The sequence below is a fragment of the Rana temporaria genome, chromosome 1 (assembly GCF_905171775.1).
Source record: "Rana temporaria chromosome 1, aRanTem1.1, whole genome shotgun sequence".
NCBI classification, from domain to species: Eukaryota; Metazoa; Chordata; class Amphibia; order Anura; family Ranidae; genus Rana; species Rana temporaria.
Genome location: NC_053489.1, coordinates 239964387 through 239981088, shown reverse-complemented (window position 1 = coordinate 239981088; position 16702 = coordinate 239964387). Strand labels below are relative to the sequence as shown.

Below are 16702 nucleotides of genomic sequence, written 5' to 3'. Positions count from 1 at the left end.
GGTCCAGCTTGCCGTGTTCCTATGGTAACTCTACCTCGTAGACGTGGATTACGGCGGCTCCTCGTCGGCGTCACTTCCTGCAGCAGGTGTCCGCCATCTTTGCGGTGAAGTGCAGAGAGGAGGAGGAGGAGTCCGGTCTACACACTAAACATCCTCGTCATCCGAGCAGCCCAAGCCCCGGGACAGGACACCGCGTCCTCCGCTCAGGTCAGCCCGGCAGCCTGTGCCGCTATTTTCCTAGCCGGGGATCGGGGCTTCCATGGGGCGGGCGGGAGAGGCCGGAGCCGGAAGTGGGCGACCAGCTGATGACGGGGGGAGGGGAAGGCTTGTCAGTGTAGTGGGGTCACCGATCTGAGGAGGACAGGTGAGTGACACTGTGGGGTGTATGGTAGGGGGTGACACTGACATACAATGACATTGTCCCGTCACTTCCTTGCTCTTCCCATTCATTCCCTGCTTTGAGACACCCAGTACACATTCCCAGCTATGGATTGGGTGGTCTAGTTACATTGGACCAATGTTAGGGGTCATTCACACCAGTGTCTGATGTATGCTGCGATCTGGTTTGATAACTTTGGTGATAACACACTAATCACAGCGTATCGCACTGGTCACTTTTTTTTTTTTAAACAAAGTTTGTTGTGTGACATTTCCTTAAAAAAAGAATTCTGGGAATTATTTTTCCCCCATGCATTTGGGGCTGTGCCTGCACTGTATGGGTTAACTGCTAATTTTTGCCTATGGACGAGGCGCGCGGAGATATACTTACCTAATCCGCCAATCCTTCAATCCCCCCCTTGTGTATGGACTGTTCCTGACATCATCACCGCCATATATCAGCTCCGGGAAGGAACGGTCCACTGCTGGACATGGGGGAGGACTTTTTTTTCAGGAGGATGGAAGGATCGGGTAAGTATAGCCTTTTGGTGTGCCCCTGGACAATCAGAACAGTTAGAGCGGTTGTAAACACCCCCCCCCCCTCCCCAGAGACATTTTTACATATAGGTAAGTTTTTAATGAGGCTTACCTATATGTACTGAAAATATTTCCTAAACACGTGCGCCATTTAGGAGATCTTTACCTTGTACCTCATCGGTACATGTGCAGTGAAGAATCGGCCCTCTGGGCCGCTTCTTCCCCAGCGCGTGCCGTGGCTGGAAATCGATGTAGTAGTCGCCACTACTGCAGTAATCCTCGCTAACCTCCAAACCAATGCAGCGTCTGCCCTCGTGCATAGTAACCACAGATGGTCACTCACTGGCCACTCAGAGAATAACTTTATTTTTCTCAATTAATGCAAAGTGTTCTTCTCTGACCGGATGAGGTGGGGTGGCGAGTCATCATCACGTTGTCCGCCTCGTCCAACCAGCGAACTCCTTGTATTCATTGGGAAATATATAAGGCGTTCTCTAAATGGCACTCATGCTGAGTGAGCAACCCCCCTGTGGTTACTATGCAGCAGGGCAGCTACTCTGCACTGGATCTGGAAGGCAGCAGCACCCACGTTGGTGGTGGCATCTTCAACTGTTAGGCCCCTTTCACACAAGAGGTCAGTTTTTCAGCTGGACCCGATTTGACTCTCCATTCTCCTCTATGGGCAGTCGGAGGTAAACGGACGTGTCGGGATGAATAGTACTCCTGAAATGCATTCTTGCAATGCACTAATGTGGAAAGGTTGGGCTTTAGTGTTTTGTGAATGAATCCCCCAACAGTGGTGTATCTGAATTGTGCCACACATAGTTAGGAATGGATGACTGACATCACTTGACCTCTTATAGAGGGGGCACCTTTCTGTAAAGAAACAAGTACAATGTACTTTGGATGGCACTCTTAGGCCTGGTTTACACTAATGTGACTTCAGATGCGACTCGTACTGAATCGCATCACAATAGGAATAAAATCCAATGGTGCCCGTCCACATCAATGCAGCGCAGCTGCAATGTTATTTGGGAAAGGGTCCTGTGCTAGTTTGGTGGTATTTTTCCCCTTAGAATATGCAAAACGCAACCAAATTCAAGAAACCAGTGGTGAGATGATTTGATCTTTGTGACATGGAGCATTATCCTGCTGGAAGAGCCATCAGAAGACGGGTAAACTGTAGTCATAAAGGGATGGACTTGGTCAGCCACAATACTGTAGCTTTTGAACGATGCTCAATTGGTACTAAGGGGCCCAAAGTGTGCCACGAAAATATCCCCCACACCATTACACCACCACCAGCCTGAACCATTGATACAAGGCAGGATGGGTCCATGCTTTTTATGTTGTCTACGCCAAATTCTGACCCTACCATCTGGATGGGAATTGTAGCCTCAATTTCTTGTTCTCAGCTGACAGGAGTGGTCTTCTGCTGCTGTAGCCCATCTGCTTCAAGTTTTGATGTGTTGTGCATTCAGAGATGGTATTCTGCATACCTCAGTTGTAATGAGTGGTTATTTGACTTACTGTTGCCTTTCTATCATCTCGAACCGGTCTGACTATTGTCCTCTGATCCTTGACATTAACAAGGATTTTTCGTCCACACAACTGCCGCTCACTGGACAATTTCTTGTCCACACAACTTCCGCTCACTGGACATTTTCTTTTTCTCAGACCATTCTCTGTAAACTCTAGAGATGGTTGTGTGTGAAAATCCCAGTAGATCAGCAGTTTTTGAAATGCTCATACCAGCCCGTCTGGCACCAACAACCATTCCACGTTCAAAATCACTTAAATCCCCTTTTCTTCCCCATTCTGATGCTTGGTTTGAACTTCAGCAAGTCGTCTTCACCACATCTGGATGCCTAAATGCATTGAGTTGTTGCCATGTGATTGGCTGATTAACATTTCGCGTTACCAAGCAATTGAACTGTTGTACCTAGTAAAGTGTCCGCTGAGTGTATATTATCAATATATGCAGGTACAAAATCATGGACAGCGGAGTTGGAGATATCTGTAAAAGAACTCCAATCTGGGAATCAGCAGGCACTTTTGAGAAGCCAAGGAATGTACAAATGCTTGTACTGTAAACAATGCAAAAGGCTCCAATGTGTGGCACTATCCTGTATTTCAGTGGCTGATCAGCATATAGGATTTGTCTAACCCAGGGATCCCCAAACTACGGCCCTCCAGCTGTTGTAGAACTACACATCCCATGAGGTATTCTAGAACTCTGACATTCACAGACATGACTAGGCATGATGGGAATTGTAGTTCCTGAACAACTGGAGGGCCGTAGTTTGAAGGCCCATGGGCTAACCCTTTTGTACTGTGATGTTTCACTCATTTTGGACAATGTGACTTCTTTGGTGGGGATAATAATAATATTATATCAGATGGGAGTTCCAAGACCTGGTTGGGCTAGTCTCTGTTCCATGAGGAAGTGGATGAGCTTGTCCTACCAGCTTTTGCTGAAATGTAACACTGTACACACATTAGGAAACAGACCTGGAACAACACCTTTATTGTAATAAAATCCAGCACATAACAGTCAGTCCATACGGTATAGCAGAAGGGGGTGCAAGCAGCTAACGCGTTTCACACCTAAAGTTGGGGCTTAGTCATAGGGTGTGTATTCTGTGGAACTCATGCTTTAAGAGCAGTAATCCCTTCCTCCTTCTCTGCACACATTAGTTCCCCATTCTTAGGCCCACTTCTCTGGACTTTTTTTTTGTATTAAGGGAATCCTAAAAATTAGACCGTCATCACTGGAGTTATTCCTGTAATAGTTCCTGTCAATGTCATATTTATTTTTTAATTGCTGCTGAGGAATAGTAGTAAAAGTTGATTATAGAATAACACAAATGCACTTGTTGCGCATAAAGCTCTTGGAGATCAGGTTTCCTTTTTGCCACACTGACTGTATATTTCAGAACTATGGGTCTGGTATGATATTTGCTCTTCAACAGATATAAAGAAGCTCACAGTCTCAGCCAGAGGATCAACAATTATATTAGTCTGTCCAGGCAGGCGGGCATTCTGCAAGCGTGGAATTCTTTAATAGGAAAACTTGCTATAGCTTCGTTCCTGTGCGTTTTGATGCCGCGTACACACGGTTGTTTTTCGGCATGGAAAAAAAAACGACATTTTAAAAAACGTAATTTAAAATCATCGTGTGTGGGCTTCACATCGTTTTTCGGCTTCTGAAAAAAGACAAAAAAATAAATTCGAACATGCTGCATTTTTTAATGTCGTTTTTTAAAATGTCGTTTTTCGGGTTGTAAAAAATGATCGTGTGTGGGCTAAAACGACGTTTTAAACCCGCACATGCCCAGAAGCGAGTTATGAGACGAGAGCGCTCGATCTGGTAAAACTACCATTCATAATGGAGTAAGCACATTCATCACGCTGTAACAGACAAAAAAGCGCAAATCGTCTTTTACGAACAAGGCATCAGCTAAAAGCAGCCCAAAGGCGAATAGAACTTCCCCTTCAGAGTGCCCTCGTACGTGTTGTACGTCACTGCGCTTTGTTCATCATTTTTTAAAAACGATGGTGTGTGGGCAACGTCGTTTTTAATGATGAAGTTGGAAAAACTTCGTTTTTTGGACATGCTGAAAAATGTAATTTATTTTCATGCCGAAAAACGATCGTGTGTACGCGGCATTAGTTTCAGGATAGAGCCCACCTTGTCTTATCAGGCAGTGATGTTCTTGTTCTAATTCTGGTTCTGGGAGTCCGATAATGGCAACAAGAGCTGCTAAATGGGAGCCCTAGTTGAGCCCAGCCAGAAACTATAAAATATACTTTGTGTGTGTGTGTATATGTATATGTATATGTGTATATATATATATATATATATATATATATATATATATATATATATATATATATATATATATATATATATATATATATATATATATATATATATATATATATATATATATATATATATATATATATATATATATATATATATATATATATATATATTACAGGGCTCGACAAATCCCGGGCGCCAGGTCGCCATGGCGACTAGAAATAGGGTCCTGGCGACTTGAATTGGAAGGGGGGCAAAAAAACCTGACCTGGGGCCATCTGGTGGTGAGCCGTTGGTATTACACGTTATTACCACCAGATGTGATCTGGCGCCATCTGGTGGTGGCCATTGGTATTACAAGCTAAGCATTACAAGTTAAACAGCAATTCTAATGTAATTTTTCACTATTTTCACTGCCATCTTCTTCCCTCTAATTAGAACCCCCAAACATTATATATATTTTTTATCCTAACACCCTAGAGAATAAAATGGTGATCGTTGCAATACTTTCTGTCACGCCGTATTTGCGCAGCGGTCTTACAAGCGCACTTTTTTTGTGAAAAAATGACACTTTTTTTAATAAAAAAATAAAACAGTAAAGTTATCCCCATTTTTTTTTTATATTATGAAAGATAATGTTACGCCAAGTAAATTCATACCCAACATGTCACGCTTCAAAATTGCGTCCGCTCGTGGAATGCCGACAAACTTTTACCCTTTAAAATCTTCATAGGCGACGTTTAAAAAAAATCTACAGGTTGCATGTTTTGAGTTACAGAGGAAGTCTATGGCTAGAATTATTGCTCGCGCTCTACCAATCGCGGCGATACCTCACGTGTGGTTTGAACACCGTTTACATATGCGGGCGCTGCTCACGTATGTGTTCGCTTCTGCGCGCAAGCTCGTCGGGACGGGGTGCATTTCCTGGCTCCTAACTTTTTTACCTGGCTCCTAGATTCCAAGCAAATTTGTCAACCCCTGTGTATGTGTGTATGTGTGTATATATATATATATATATATATATATATATTTGTGTGTGTGTGTGTGTATATATATATATATATATATATATATATATATTTTACTCTATTCATATGAGATAAAAAAAATCAGGCACTTCGTAGCACCAATCTATTTGAACAAAAATGTGCCCTTGCATCAGCCGTGTTCACAATTTTTTTTTTTTTTTTTTTTTTTTTTTTTTTTTTCGATTAGCCATAGTCTTCATTTTTCTCTTGTTCAGTTTGCTGGAGGGATCACTGAATCCACGCTAAGCAGCATGGGTGGACAGATCTACACTCCATGCTATTGTATTCAAGCAGCTGCAACACCCACGGCCGCTTGAATGCCTTAGGGCCGAAATGTTTTCCACCTGGCTCCTTTAAGTATTCAGTCAACTTTTGTCCAGCTGGGTGGTGCCAATAGAGCCAGTCACATCTCAAATTTTGACTGACTCAACAGAACAAAAAAATATGTATTTTCGGTTGTTTAATTATTTAAACTTTTTGCGGCCACTAGCGGGGGTTAAAACCGCACCGCTAGCGGCCGAATACCGCCGCAATTCCGACGGTATAGCGGCGCTATACCGCCACCGCACCTCCCGCCCCAGTGTGAAAGGGGCCTGAAATGTAAGATCTGCATATGTGGCTGCCCTCCAGCCCCTGTTGTCAAAACACTGCATGGCACAAGTCAAAATAAAATAAACTTTTATTAACCTTACTCCCAAGCTTCCAATAGGCTTACCTGGGCAAGGTGGCGTTGGGTCTTCTTGTGGGATCCTCAGAGAGTTGAGGACCCCAAATCCTGTGAGGACAGTCACCTGTACAGTGCTGTAGCTTCCTCTCATTGGAATTGGGAACTTTTGAAACAACTTTACTGGAGTGCATTTGATATACATTCGGTTTCCTATTATAAATGATGAATAGTGGCACCAACGTTGCTGAATTAAAAGAAATGCTCAATGCGTGTGAATTTAGAAGATGCAGAAGGGCACAGATATTCAACATTTAAAGCTATAAGCTCCCTTGCAATGGAGTTACCTGATCTTCTGCTCCCACAGACTGTTCCACATTGTTAAACTGGTATCTGCAGCCTTTTCTCCCCTATAAAGTAATAAAGACCAATGTAGGGCCCATAACCCTGTATTGGATTTGGATGTGAGACCTCAAGGAACAGTCCACGCCAGAGCATGGGGGGAGTTCAGTCTGCAGAGAGAAAGCTAAGGATCAGGCAAGTAAAGCCTTGTACACATGATCCGGCAATGATTTTCCGACGGGAATTGTGTGTTGACAGCCTGTTGGCAGAAAATACGACCGTTTGTTTGCTCCATCGGACAATTGACAGATTTTCCGTGGAAAAATGTTGGCTGGCAGGCTTTAAAATTTTCCGTGGACATCGCTGATACAGTAAAACCTTGGTTTGAGAGTAACTTGGTTTGAGAGTGTTTTGAAAGACTAGCAACATTTTTAAATACATTGTGATTTGATATACAAGCGATGTCTTGATATACAAGCAGCATCATGTCACAACTGAGTATAAAAGAGAAGAGAGGCACCCCTAAGTGTAGCAATATGGTTACATTTAATGAAGGTACAACATTTAGCAACATATTGCTACACTTAGAGGCGCCTCTCTTCTCTTTTATACTCTGTAGCTCCTGCTGGATTTTGCTTCTAAACCCCTTGTGGAGCCTTCCATTTGCCTTCCATTTGTGAATGGACATTTTATGGTTACACAACCAATCACATTGCTATAATCTTTTTTATATGGACTATAAACTGAAGAACCTATGAGCAAATGGTTGCAGAACGAATTACCTGAGTTTCCATTATTTCCCTTGGGGAAATTCGCTTTGATATACAAGTGCTTTCGATTACAAGCATCTTTCGGGAATGAATTATGCTCGCTAGGGTTGTCCCGATACCGATACTAGTATCGGTATCGGGACCGATACAGAGTATTTGCGGGAGTACTCGTACTCCCGCAAATACCCCCGATACCAAAATAGAATACTTCCCCCCCACGCCGCCGCAAGCGCCGAACGAATCCCGCCGCTAAAGCCGCATCTCGCCGCATCCCTGCTTGGTTACCACGGGCGGGGAAGATTACAGCATTCATTTGAATAGCTGTAGTCTTTCCCGCGGCGCAGCGTAGAGACACTTGCTCGGGTGAACTGTCCAATCCCGAGCAAGGGGGAGTGTCTATACGCAGCGTGAGAGACTACAGCTATTCAAAGCTGTGATGTTCCCCGCGCGGCGCGGCAGCATGTACGGTAAGGGGGGGACATGGCCGCATCTCGCCGCATCCCTGCTTGGTTACCACGGGCGGGGAAGATTACAGCATTCATTTGAATAGCTGTAGTCTTTCCCGCGGCGCAACGTAGAGACACTCCCCTTGCTCGGGTGAACTGTCCAATCCCGAGCAAGGGGGAGTGTCTATACGCAGCGTGAGAGACTACAGCTATTCAAAGCTGTGATGGCGCGGCAGCATGTACGGTAAGGGGGGGACATGGCTGATTTTTTTGGGGGGGGACATGGCTGGTATGGGGAGGACATTGCTGCATATGGGGGGGGACATGGCTTGTATGGGGAGGACATTGCTGCATATGGGGGGGGACATGGCTTGTATGGGGAGGACATTGCTGCATATGGGGGGGACATGGCTGGTATGGGGAGGTCATGGCTGCATATGGGGGGGGGACATGGCTGGATATGGGGAGGACATGGCTGCATATATGGGGGGGACATGGCTGCATTTGTGGGGGGACATGGCTGCATGTGGGGACACATTTTAAAAAAGTATCGGTATTCGGTATCGGCGACTACTTGAAAAAAAGTATCGGTACTTGTACTCAGTCCTAAAAAAGTGGTATCGGGACAACCCTAATGCTCGCAAACCAAGGTTTTACTGTATAGGGCATATATCATGTATAAAAGAGCTGTGGGGTGCCCTTGATCTAGACCAGGGATACGCAATTAGCGGACCTCCAGCTGTTGCAAAACTACAAGTCCCATCATGCCTCTGGGTGTCATTCTTGTGGCTGTCAGTCTTGCTATGCCACATGGGACTTGTAGTTCTGCAACAGCTGGAGGTCCGCCAATTACATAGACCTTTTTTGAAACCTGAAAAAAAAAAAGGCAGAACTGAGCCTCCTTACATGCATTTATTAAATAGCGAAAGGTGCCTTATAGTTTAATATGAAAGTTCTCTTTCCAAACTGTATTCAGAACCACAGACACTTTATGTATTTGGAAAGCTTCTAAAATAAGTCAATAATAAAAGCCAACTGTTTCTTCCTCATACTGCCAGTAATGAATGGGAGGGGAAGTCCACAGACTTTCTTTCTGATTAGTTCTATCATTCTGTCCAGCCTATGGAAAATAAGTGATAAGTTTGGGTGGAGGATATGTCACTTGCTGTATCTAATCCTGTGTCTCTCCCCTTCTGACCTTGCCTGTGTTTTTTTTCCTGTTGAATGGGGGTAGCTTAGCCTCTCTCCTTCCTGGAAAGTCAGCTGACAGCCCGGAATAACGGTTCCCTGTTCATTTCACTGACATTTTGTCTCTCCTTCCAGCTAGGTGTGAAAGCCCAGAGCAAACATGACGGACTCAAAGTATTTCACAACCACCAAGAAAGGTGAGGGATTTTGGGAGGTGAGAAATAAAAAACGGTTTTGTTTGGAAATGGCTGCAGACGCTAAGTTTATATTTCACACTTGCAGGTGAGATCTTTGAGCTAAAAGCAGAACTGAACAGCGACAAGAAGGAGAAGAAGAAGGAGGCTGTAAAGAAAGTCATTGCCTCTATGACTGTGGGGAAGGATGTCAGGTGAGTAGGAGGTGTACCTTTTCATCGTGCTTTGGTGTAATTGAAGACGGCCGATGAGGTCTTGTGTTCTGCTTGGTTTCATCCAGTGAAAGAAGAATAGTTTCCACTCTGGCTGATTAGTGGAAAATGGAAGGTTGACTTGGCTTTTACTAACATCCGGTTGTCAGTCATTGCATACGTGATTGACTGACTGTGCCAAGTCAGGCATTTCAGAAAATGGTGATCTGCTAATTTAACTTTTCTTCTTCAGCAGTCCTACATCAGCACCAAATGTCACATTTTCCTAAAGTGCCATTAAACCTAAAAGCAATATATTGGAGCCTACCAATTATTTAGATGTGACGGCTCCATTTTTTTTTCTTCTAGAGCTTTTTATCCCTTTTTCACCTGGTGATCCAGCCAGTAAGTCTGTTTATTGTTTAGCTTTCTTTACCAGACCAAGCTGTCCAGCAAAAGTGGCAGTTAGCTCATTAAATATATCACAATGGCTAACTCAACTGTATATCCTTCTGAGGGTGTTACTCCTCATAAACTATACTTGATTGGCTTACAAACAGAATCTACAAGGAGCAAGGGGGATCATGGTGACCCGATACACCTTTTGTGGTGGTGCCCGATAATACATGGCAGGGGTGGTAAATGGGGTCAACTCAGTGTTTTTTTAGGTGACCCTTCCCCCTAGACCCAAAGACCTGATTGGAAGAGAGGCTATACTTGGAGCCTTGTTCCAGGCTCTAAATATTACCCCCCCTACAGGGCAGGGGTGGTAAATGCGGTCAACTCAGTGTTTTTTAGGTGGCCCTTCCCCCCTAGACCCAAAGACCTGATTATTGGAAGAGAGGCTATACTCAGAGCCTTGTTCCAGGCACGAAAGCTGATCATGGTACATTGGAGGTCAGAGGACCCCCCCCACCCCCACTGTGAGGGAATGGGATAAAAATATAGGTAAACTGTTAAGATTGAAAAAGCTTATCTACCAACATAGGGCTAATGCACATAAGTTTGAGAGCTTATGGGAACTGTGGTTGGATGTTCCAGGGCTCGCATCGGTAGATTTGCTTTGGCTCAATGCTGGCTTGTTTGGTTCATCTCTGCAGGGTATAATGAGAGAATACTTGAGAGGGGACAGCTTTTTCTCTGTAAATGGTGCAGCATTTTTTTATTTTATTTTTTATGCAAGTTGCCTCTGTTAATGTACTATTATGTTTAATATTTTTCTGTACTTGACCTCAGTGGCGGGTGCGTACTGTTGGCAATTTTATGTTGCTGTATCTTCAATAAAAATCTTTGATTGAAAAAAAAAAAAAGGGGGCAGAGGGTTGAGACAAATCATTTACCATTGACAGGGGTGCCTACAATGATCTGCTTTTATTCATTTATCATGAAAAAATGAGTAATAAGCTGCATTATACTACATTTTTGGTTTGTGGTTTAAAGGTGAAGGTTTCCTAAGTTATAGGAACTATTTAGAAATGTTAATTGTTTAATACCCTGAAATATTGACCTTTTCTCTTGAATTCCTTTGGCAAGGTATTGCATGCATGTGAGGGTGCCTAAGCACTTCTGTGCCCACAAGACTCATAGCTGCATACCTGCAATGTGAGATCGAAGACACTGTTATCTCTGACTATTAGTGCCTAGCAAGATTAACTGCAGGCGGTAAACCACGGGCAACACTGGTGACTATTTACTGAATAATTTTTTTAACAAATGCACAGTATAATGTAATTTTTGCTCTTGTGACAGTGCCCTGTTCCCTGATGTTGTGAACTGCATGCAGACAGATAACTTGGAGCTGAAGAAGCTGGTTTATTTGTACTTGATGAACTATGCTAAAAGCCAGCCTGACATGGCCATCATGGCTGTAAACACTTTTGTAAAGGTAAGTTTGTTAGATAGAAAGGTATAGCACGGTCTGTAAGTTACTTAAATAACTAGTCTGTACTATTCTGTAACTGTTACCAGTGGAATCCCTATTTATATTTAGGCATATAAGGAAGAAATGAAATGTGCAATAACTTGAATTTCTTGGAGCTGCACATTATTTTCCAAATTTTGCTAAATTTCTGCATCTAACTATATAAAAGTATCCTAAGTAAAGCTGATCATCTGGCTTTGTAATGACATTTGCTCATAAACCTATGCAAACTAACAATGAACTTCTCTTATTTGTTCTCTTCATTTTTTAAATATACTTTAACAATATACTTATTATTTAAAAAGTGTTCTGTTATATCTGTTTGAAAAAAAACAAATGGGGGAAAAAAAACCCTGTTGAACCTGCCAAATGTCCACTGAGGTTGTATGTTCCTGAGCAGTGTCTTTCAGCCCTGCCAAGCTCACCTCTGAACTACAGAACGCCGCCTCCTTTGTTATGTAGATGAGAAAAGGGGGATGCCTTCTATGGTCCTAGCACTCTTCCTGTCTTAGTGTGACAGCACTGCTCCTCCATAGATATAGTGCAGTGAGTGAGTGTTGTCACACTAGGAAAAGAAGTGTATTCTTGAAATGATCAGTGTGTGATCCTGCCAGTAACAGTGTGCTTGTAAGTTTCTGTGCACTCTGCAGTGTTCATCAGCCCTGCCCAGTTTACCTCTGAACTGCTAGCAGGATCATCAGGTGAAAATGATTGGAAAAAGACTTTTAGAAATGGTGCATCCGAAGCTCATTTAGCTGTACTTCTCCTATGGCTCATAGAAGTGCAGTTTGTTCTGCACTCCTGTGACGCTAAAGCCAGCTGTCCGCTGATATTACAGAGCCGGTCCAGGCTCGGGCTAGATCATGATACCAAAGTCTGGATCTGCCTACATGTCTGGATCGGCAACCGTCTCGGCCTCTCTGCAAGCCGCTAAGAGCCTGAGCTAGCCGATCCCGCCCCCTCCACAGCTCAGTGCTCCAGTGAGCGCGGCAAAGCAGAGAGCGATGACTGAGGCCGCGTACACACGGTCGATCCAAACCGATGAGAATGGTCCGACGGGCCGTTTCCAACGGTTCACCGCTGAAGTGGCCTGACGGTCTAATGTGCATACATACCATCGTTCCAAAAACCGATCGGGTCAGAACGCGGTGACGTAAAACACACGACGTGCTGAAAAAAAACGAAGTTCAATGCTTCCAAGCATGCGTCGACTTGATTCTGAGCATGCGCGGGTTTTGAACTGATGCTTTTCTGTACTAACCATCGGTTTGGACCGATCGGTCAACGGTCCATCGGTTCGATTTTGAAGCATGTTTTAAAATTTTGGACCGAAGGACAACAGACCGGATGGCCATACACACGGTCGGTTTGGACCGATGAAACTGAACTTCGGTCCATTCTCATCGGTTTGGAACCACCGTGTGTACGCGGCCTGACAGTCACCAGCTCTCTGCTCATGGAGCTCTGAGAACCGAGCAATCTGTGGTGTTTGAGGGATCGGTTCTCGGTCTTGGAAGCGGCTAGGGGACCAATGCCGCATCCACTTGGAAATGTAGGAAAAGGGGGAATAAAAGCCAAACTTCTTTTAAGCTAGCATTTACATCTGTTCTAAAAGAAATATGATGGCTGCATGTAGCTTGAATATTTTCTGTCATGGGCTCAGAACAAGCATGCACAATTTTAAAGTTTGAGAATGTTGAATATGTTGGATCTTCATGACCAGAAGGGAAGCCAGCAGTGGTGGCATACGTATTCCCCAGTACAATTTAACTGAAGTGTAAGGGGATGTCTTTCTTTAACTGATTTTATTTATTTTTTCTTAGGACTGTGAAGACCCCAACCCTTTAATCCGTGCTTTAGCTGTACGCACTATGGGTTGTATACGTGTGGACAAAATCACAGAGTATCTTTGTGAACCACTTCGTAAGTGCCTGAAAGATGAGGACCCATATGTGCGCAAGACAGCAGCAGTGTGTGTAGCCAAGCTGCATGACATCAATGCTCAGCTAGTGGAAGACCAGGGTTTTCTGGACACATTGAAAGATCTGATCTCTGATTCTAATCCAATGGTGAGTACTTTTTTGTGTGTAACTGTGAATTCTAAAAATACGTGTTAGCAAGTACAGAGTGTTTAGTATTTCCATCTTCTTCTAGGTTGTGGCTAATGCAGTAGCAGCTCTCTCAGAGATTGCTGAATCTCACCCAAGTAGTAACTTATTGGATCTGAATCCTCAGTCAATCAACAAGCTGCTGACTGCTCTAAATGAATGTACTGAATGGGGTCAGATCTTTATCTTGGACTGTTTGGCAAACTATATCCCCAAGGATGATCGTGAAGCTCAGAGGTAAACAATTTATAATGACATAATGTCATGCCAAGGAACACTGTTAGCAAGTTGAAGAGTGAATTGGACACATGCATGAACACCAAAACAACAATTTCTAATTGTGTTTCTTCGTTATGCATTATGAAAAAACGTATGTCCAGCTGAAACTTTTGTTTAGAGAGTGGGGAAGTTTAAATCCCTAATGGGTTTTTACTACTTTATTGGGGCTCCATTAGAGAGATTTAGGGTCCTTTCACACAAGAGATCCTATCAGGTCTGCCTGTATGTTTTTCAGGCAGACCCCATCAGACCTTCCATTCTCCTTTATAGAGCAGCGGACTTGTGCCCGTTTACACCCGCCTACCTCCAATCCTATCTGGCAAAAACAAACTGAAGGGGATCTGTTCCCCCTCCATGTGGCCATTGGAGGGCAGTTGGATGTAAACGGACAGACAGTCTGTTTACACCTGACTGCCCATTGAGCAGAGCGGGCTTTGTCCACTTCATGAACCGAGCGAACATGGATCTGTCGTCCACCTGCTCTGCTCAGTGGGGGATCTGTGAACAGATCCCCTGTTGAGCAAACCAGAGTTAAGCGCAGTTCAGCCTATGTGAAAGGGGCCTTACGTCCTGTCCTGCAAGACACCTTTTACCAGATGATGAAATCCTTGTTGGCATTACTTTTTAACAGAGCCCCAGATAATTGTAAATATCCCAGCAGGATACAAAACTGTACCCAACATACACTATACTTTAAGGAACATGGTTAAATTGAAACATAGGTTGTTGCTTTAAAACATGAAACTGCTGAAATAGCTTAATGTGGCAAGTTACATTTTTTGACTACCAGCTGACACCCTTGAGACCTACAGTGGATATAAAAAGTCTACTCACCCCTGTTAAAATGTCAGGTTTATGTGATGTAAAAAAATGAGACAAAGATAAATCATTTCAGAATGTTTTCCACCTTTAATGTGACCTATAAACTGAACAAACTGAAATCTTTTAGATGGTGGGAAGTAAAAATAAAAACCTAAAATAATATGGTTGCATAAGTGTGCACACCCTTAGGCCTCGTACACACGAGGGGACATGTCCGATGAAAACGGTCCGCGGACCGTTTTCATCGGACATGTCCACTTGGAGATTTCGGTCTGATGGTTTTACACACCATCAAACCGAAATCCACACGGACAGGATACGCGGTGGCCCGCGGCGACGTGCGCGACCCTGGAAGGTCAATGTTTCCACGCATGCGTCGAATCACTTCGACGCATGCGAGGGCTTTCGGCCGAGCGGACATGTCCGGTAAGTCGGACAGGCTTCCAGCGGACATGTTTCTTAGCATGCTAAGAAACATTCGTCCGCTGGAAACCTGTCCGATCCGCCGGAAAATTGTCCGGTCGGCCGTACACACGACCGAACATGTCTGCTGAAACTGGTCCGCGGACCAGTTTCAGCAGACATGTTCGGTCGTGTGTACGAGGCCTTACACTAATTCTTTGTTGAAGCACCTTTTGATTTTATTACAGCACTCAGTCTTTTTGGATAAGAGTCCACCAGTATCTTGACTTGGCAATATTTGCCCACTCTTCTTTGCAAAAACACTCCAAATTTGTCAGCTTGTGAGGGAGTCTCCTGTGCACAGCCCTCTTCAGATCATGCCACAGATTTTCAATCTGATTTAGGTCTGGGCTCTGACTGGGCCATTCCAAAATGTTAATCTTCATCTGATAAATCCATTCCTTTGTTGATTTGGGTGAATGCTTTGGGTCGTTGTCATGCTGAAATATGAAGTTCCTCTTCACGTTCAGGCTTATGCTAGAAAGCTGAAGGTTTTGTGCCAATATTGACTGGTAGTTGAAACTGTTCACAATTCCCTCTACCTTGACTAAGGCCCTTGTTCCAGCTGGAAAAAACAGCCCCAAAGCATGATGCCACCACCATGCTTCACAGTGGGTATGGTTTTCTTTTGGTAATGTGCAGTGTTGTTTTTGGGCAAATATTTCAACCTTGGTGTCATCAAACCATAACACATTTCCCACATGCTCTTGGGAGACTTAAGATGTGTTTCTTTATCGTACATCACGGGACACTGAGCGGCATATTCATTACTATATGGGTTATATGGAGTACCTTCAGGTGATGGACACTGGCAATCTCAAAAACAGGAAGTGCCCCTCCCTATATAACCCCCTCCCATAGGAGGAGTACCTCAGTTTTTACGCCAGTGTCTTAGGTGTTGGTCATGGTTTAGCTTGCCTCCACATCCTTGGGATTAGGGTGGGCTAACCGGTTCTGTCCAAAGGCCTCAGTGCTAAAGTGGTCAGCAACCGGACCCCAAACCATTGGGGTATAGCCCATAATGCTTTCTGTCACAGAGAGCTGGACCCTGGGCCCAGAACTTAGAAACCTTTGGGGGCCTAATGTTTCTGTTGCCAGAGTGCTATATGGGCCCAGGACAGTGGATCCTTCATAGGAACCCAGGGCCTGAAGGTCTAGACGCCCCATGGAGATGGGGGAAGATTGGACCTCTTGCTGTGCAAAGTCCTGCGGCATGGAGCAGGTAAGTGAAGGGAAACTTGCGGAACTTGGTTCGCAGCAGGTTTTTCCTGGGGGAAGGTCACAGTGGGACATGCCTATGGTTATGCGCTGCATCTGGCAAGGTGAGTCGCATATCTTAGGATAGGATGACTGTATGTATATATTCCCCATAATCGTGACCTCCCTGGTAGTATTGCAACTGTGCTAGAAAGCATTGAAAAAGGGCCTGTGTGTTTAGTGACAATTCTCTCTAAGAGAAGCCCCTGGGAATCTATTGAGGTTTCTTATGAAAGGGAGTGAATGCTCCTACCTGCAAGCCTGCTCAGAGAGGTCCAGGCGGTTGCTG

At 44.2% G+C, this 16702-nt stretch overlaps 1 protein-coding gene across 3 annotated transcripts in view; it reads left to right on the top strand.

The window, feature by feature from the left end:
• The first annotated feature begins 13 nt into the window (after positions 1 to 13).
• AP1B1 (adaptor related protein complex 1 subunit beta 1) overlaps positions 14 to 16702 on the top strand; it is a 42462-nt gene continuing 25773 nt past the window's right edge. The window contains exons 1-6 of one of the 3 annotated variants that reach the window (XM_040351950.1): positions 14 to 207; positions 9315 to 9376; positions 9462 to 9567; positions 11314 to 11449; positions 13309 to 13554; positions 13640 to 13830. In XM_040351950.1, the coding sequence (XP_040207884.1) occupies positions 9340 to 9376; positions 9462 to 9567; positions 11314 to 11449; positions 13309 to 13554; positions 13640 to 13830 (716 nt within the window). In that variant the 5' untranslated portion in view covers positions 14 to 207; positions 9315 to 9339. Of the gene's footprint in view, positions 208 to 301; positions 365 to 9314; positions 9377 to 9461; positions 9568 to 11313; positions 11450 to 13308; positions 13555 to 13639; positions 13831 to 16702 lie in introns of those variants that run through there. The other 2 variants (XM_040351952.1, XM_040351951.1) reach the window with 2 other exon arrangements.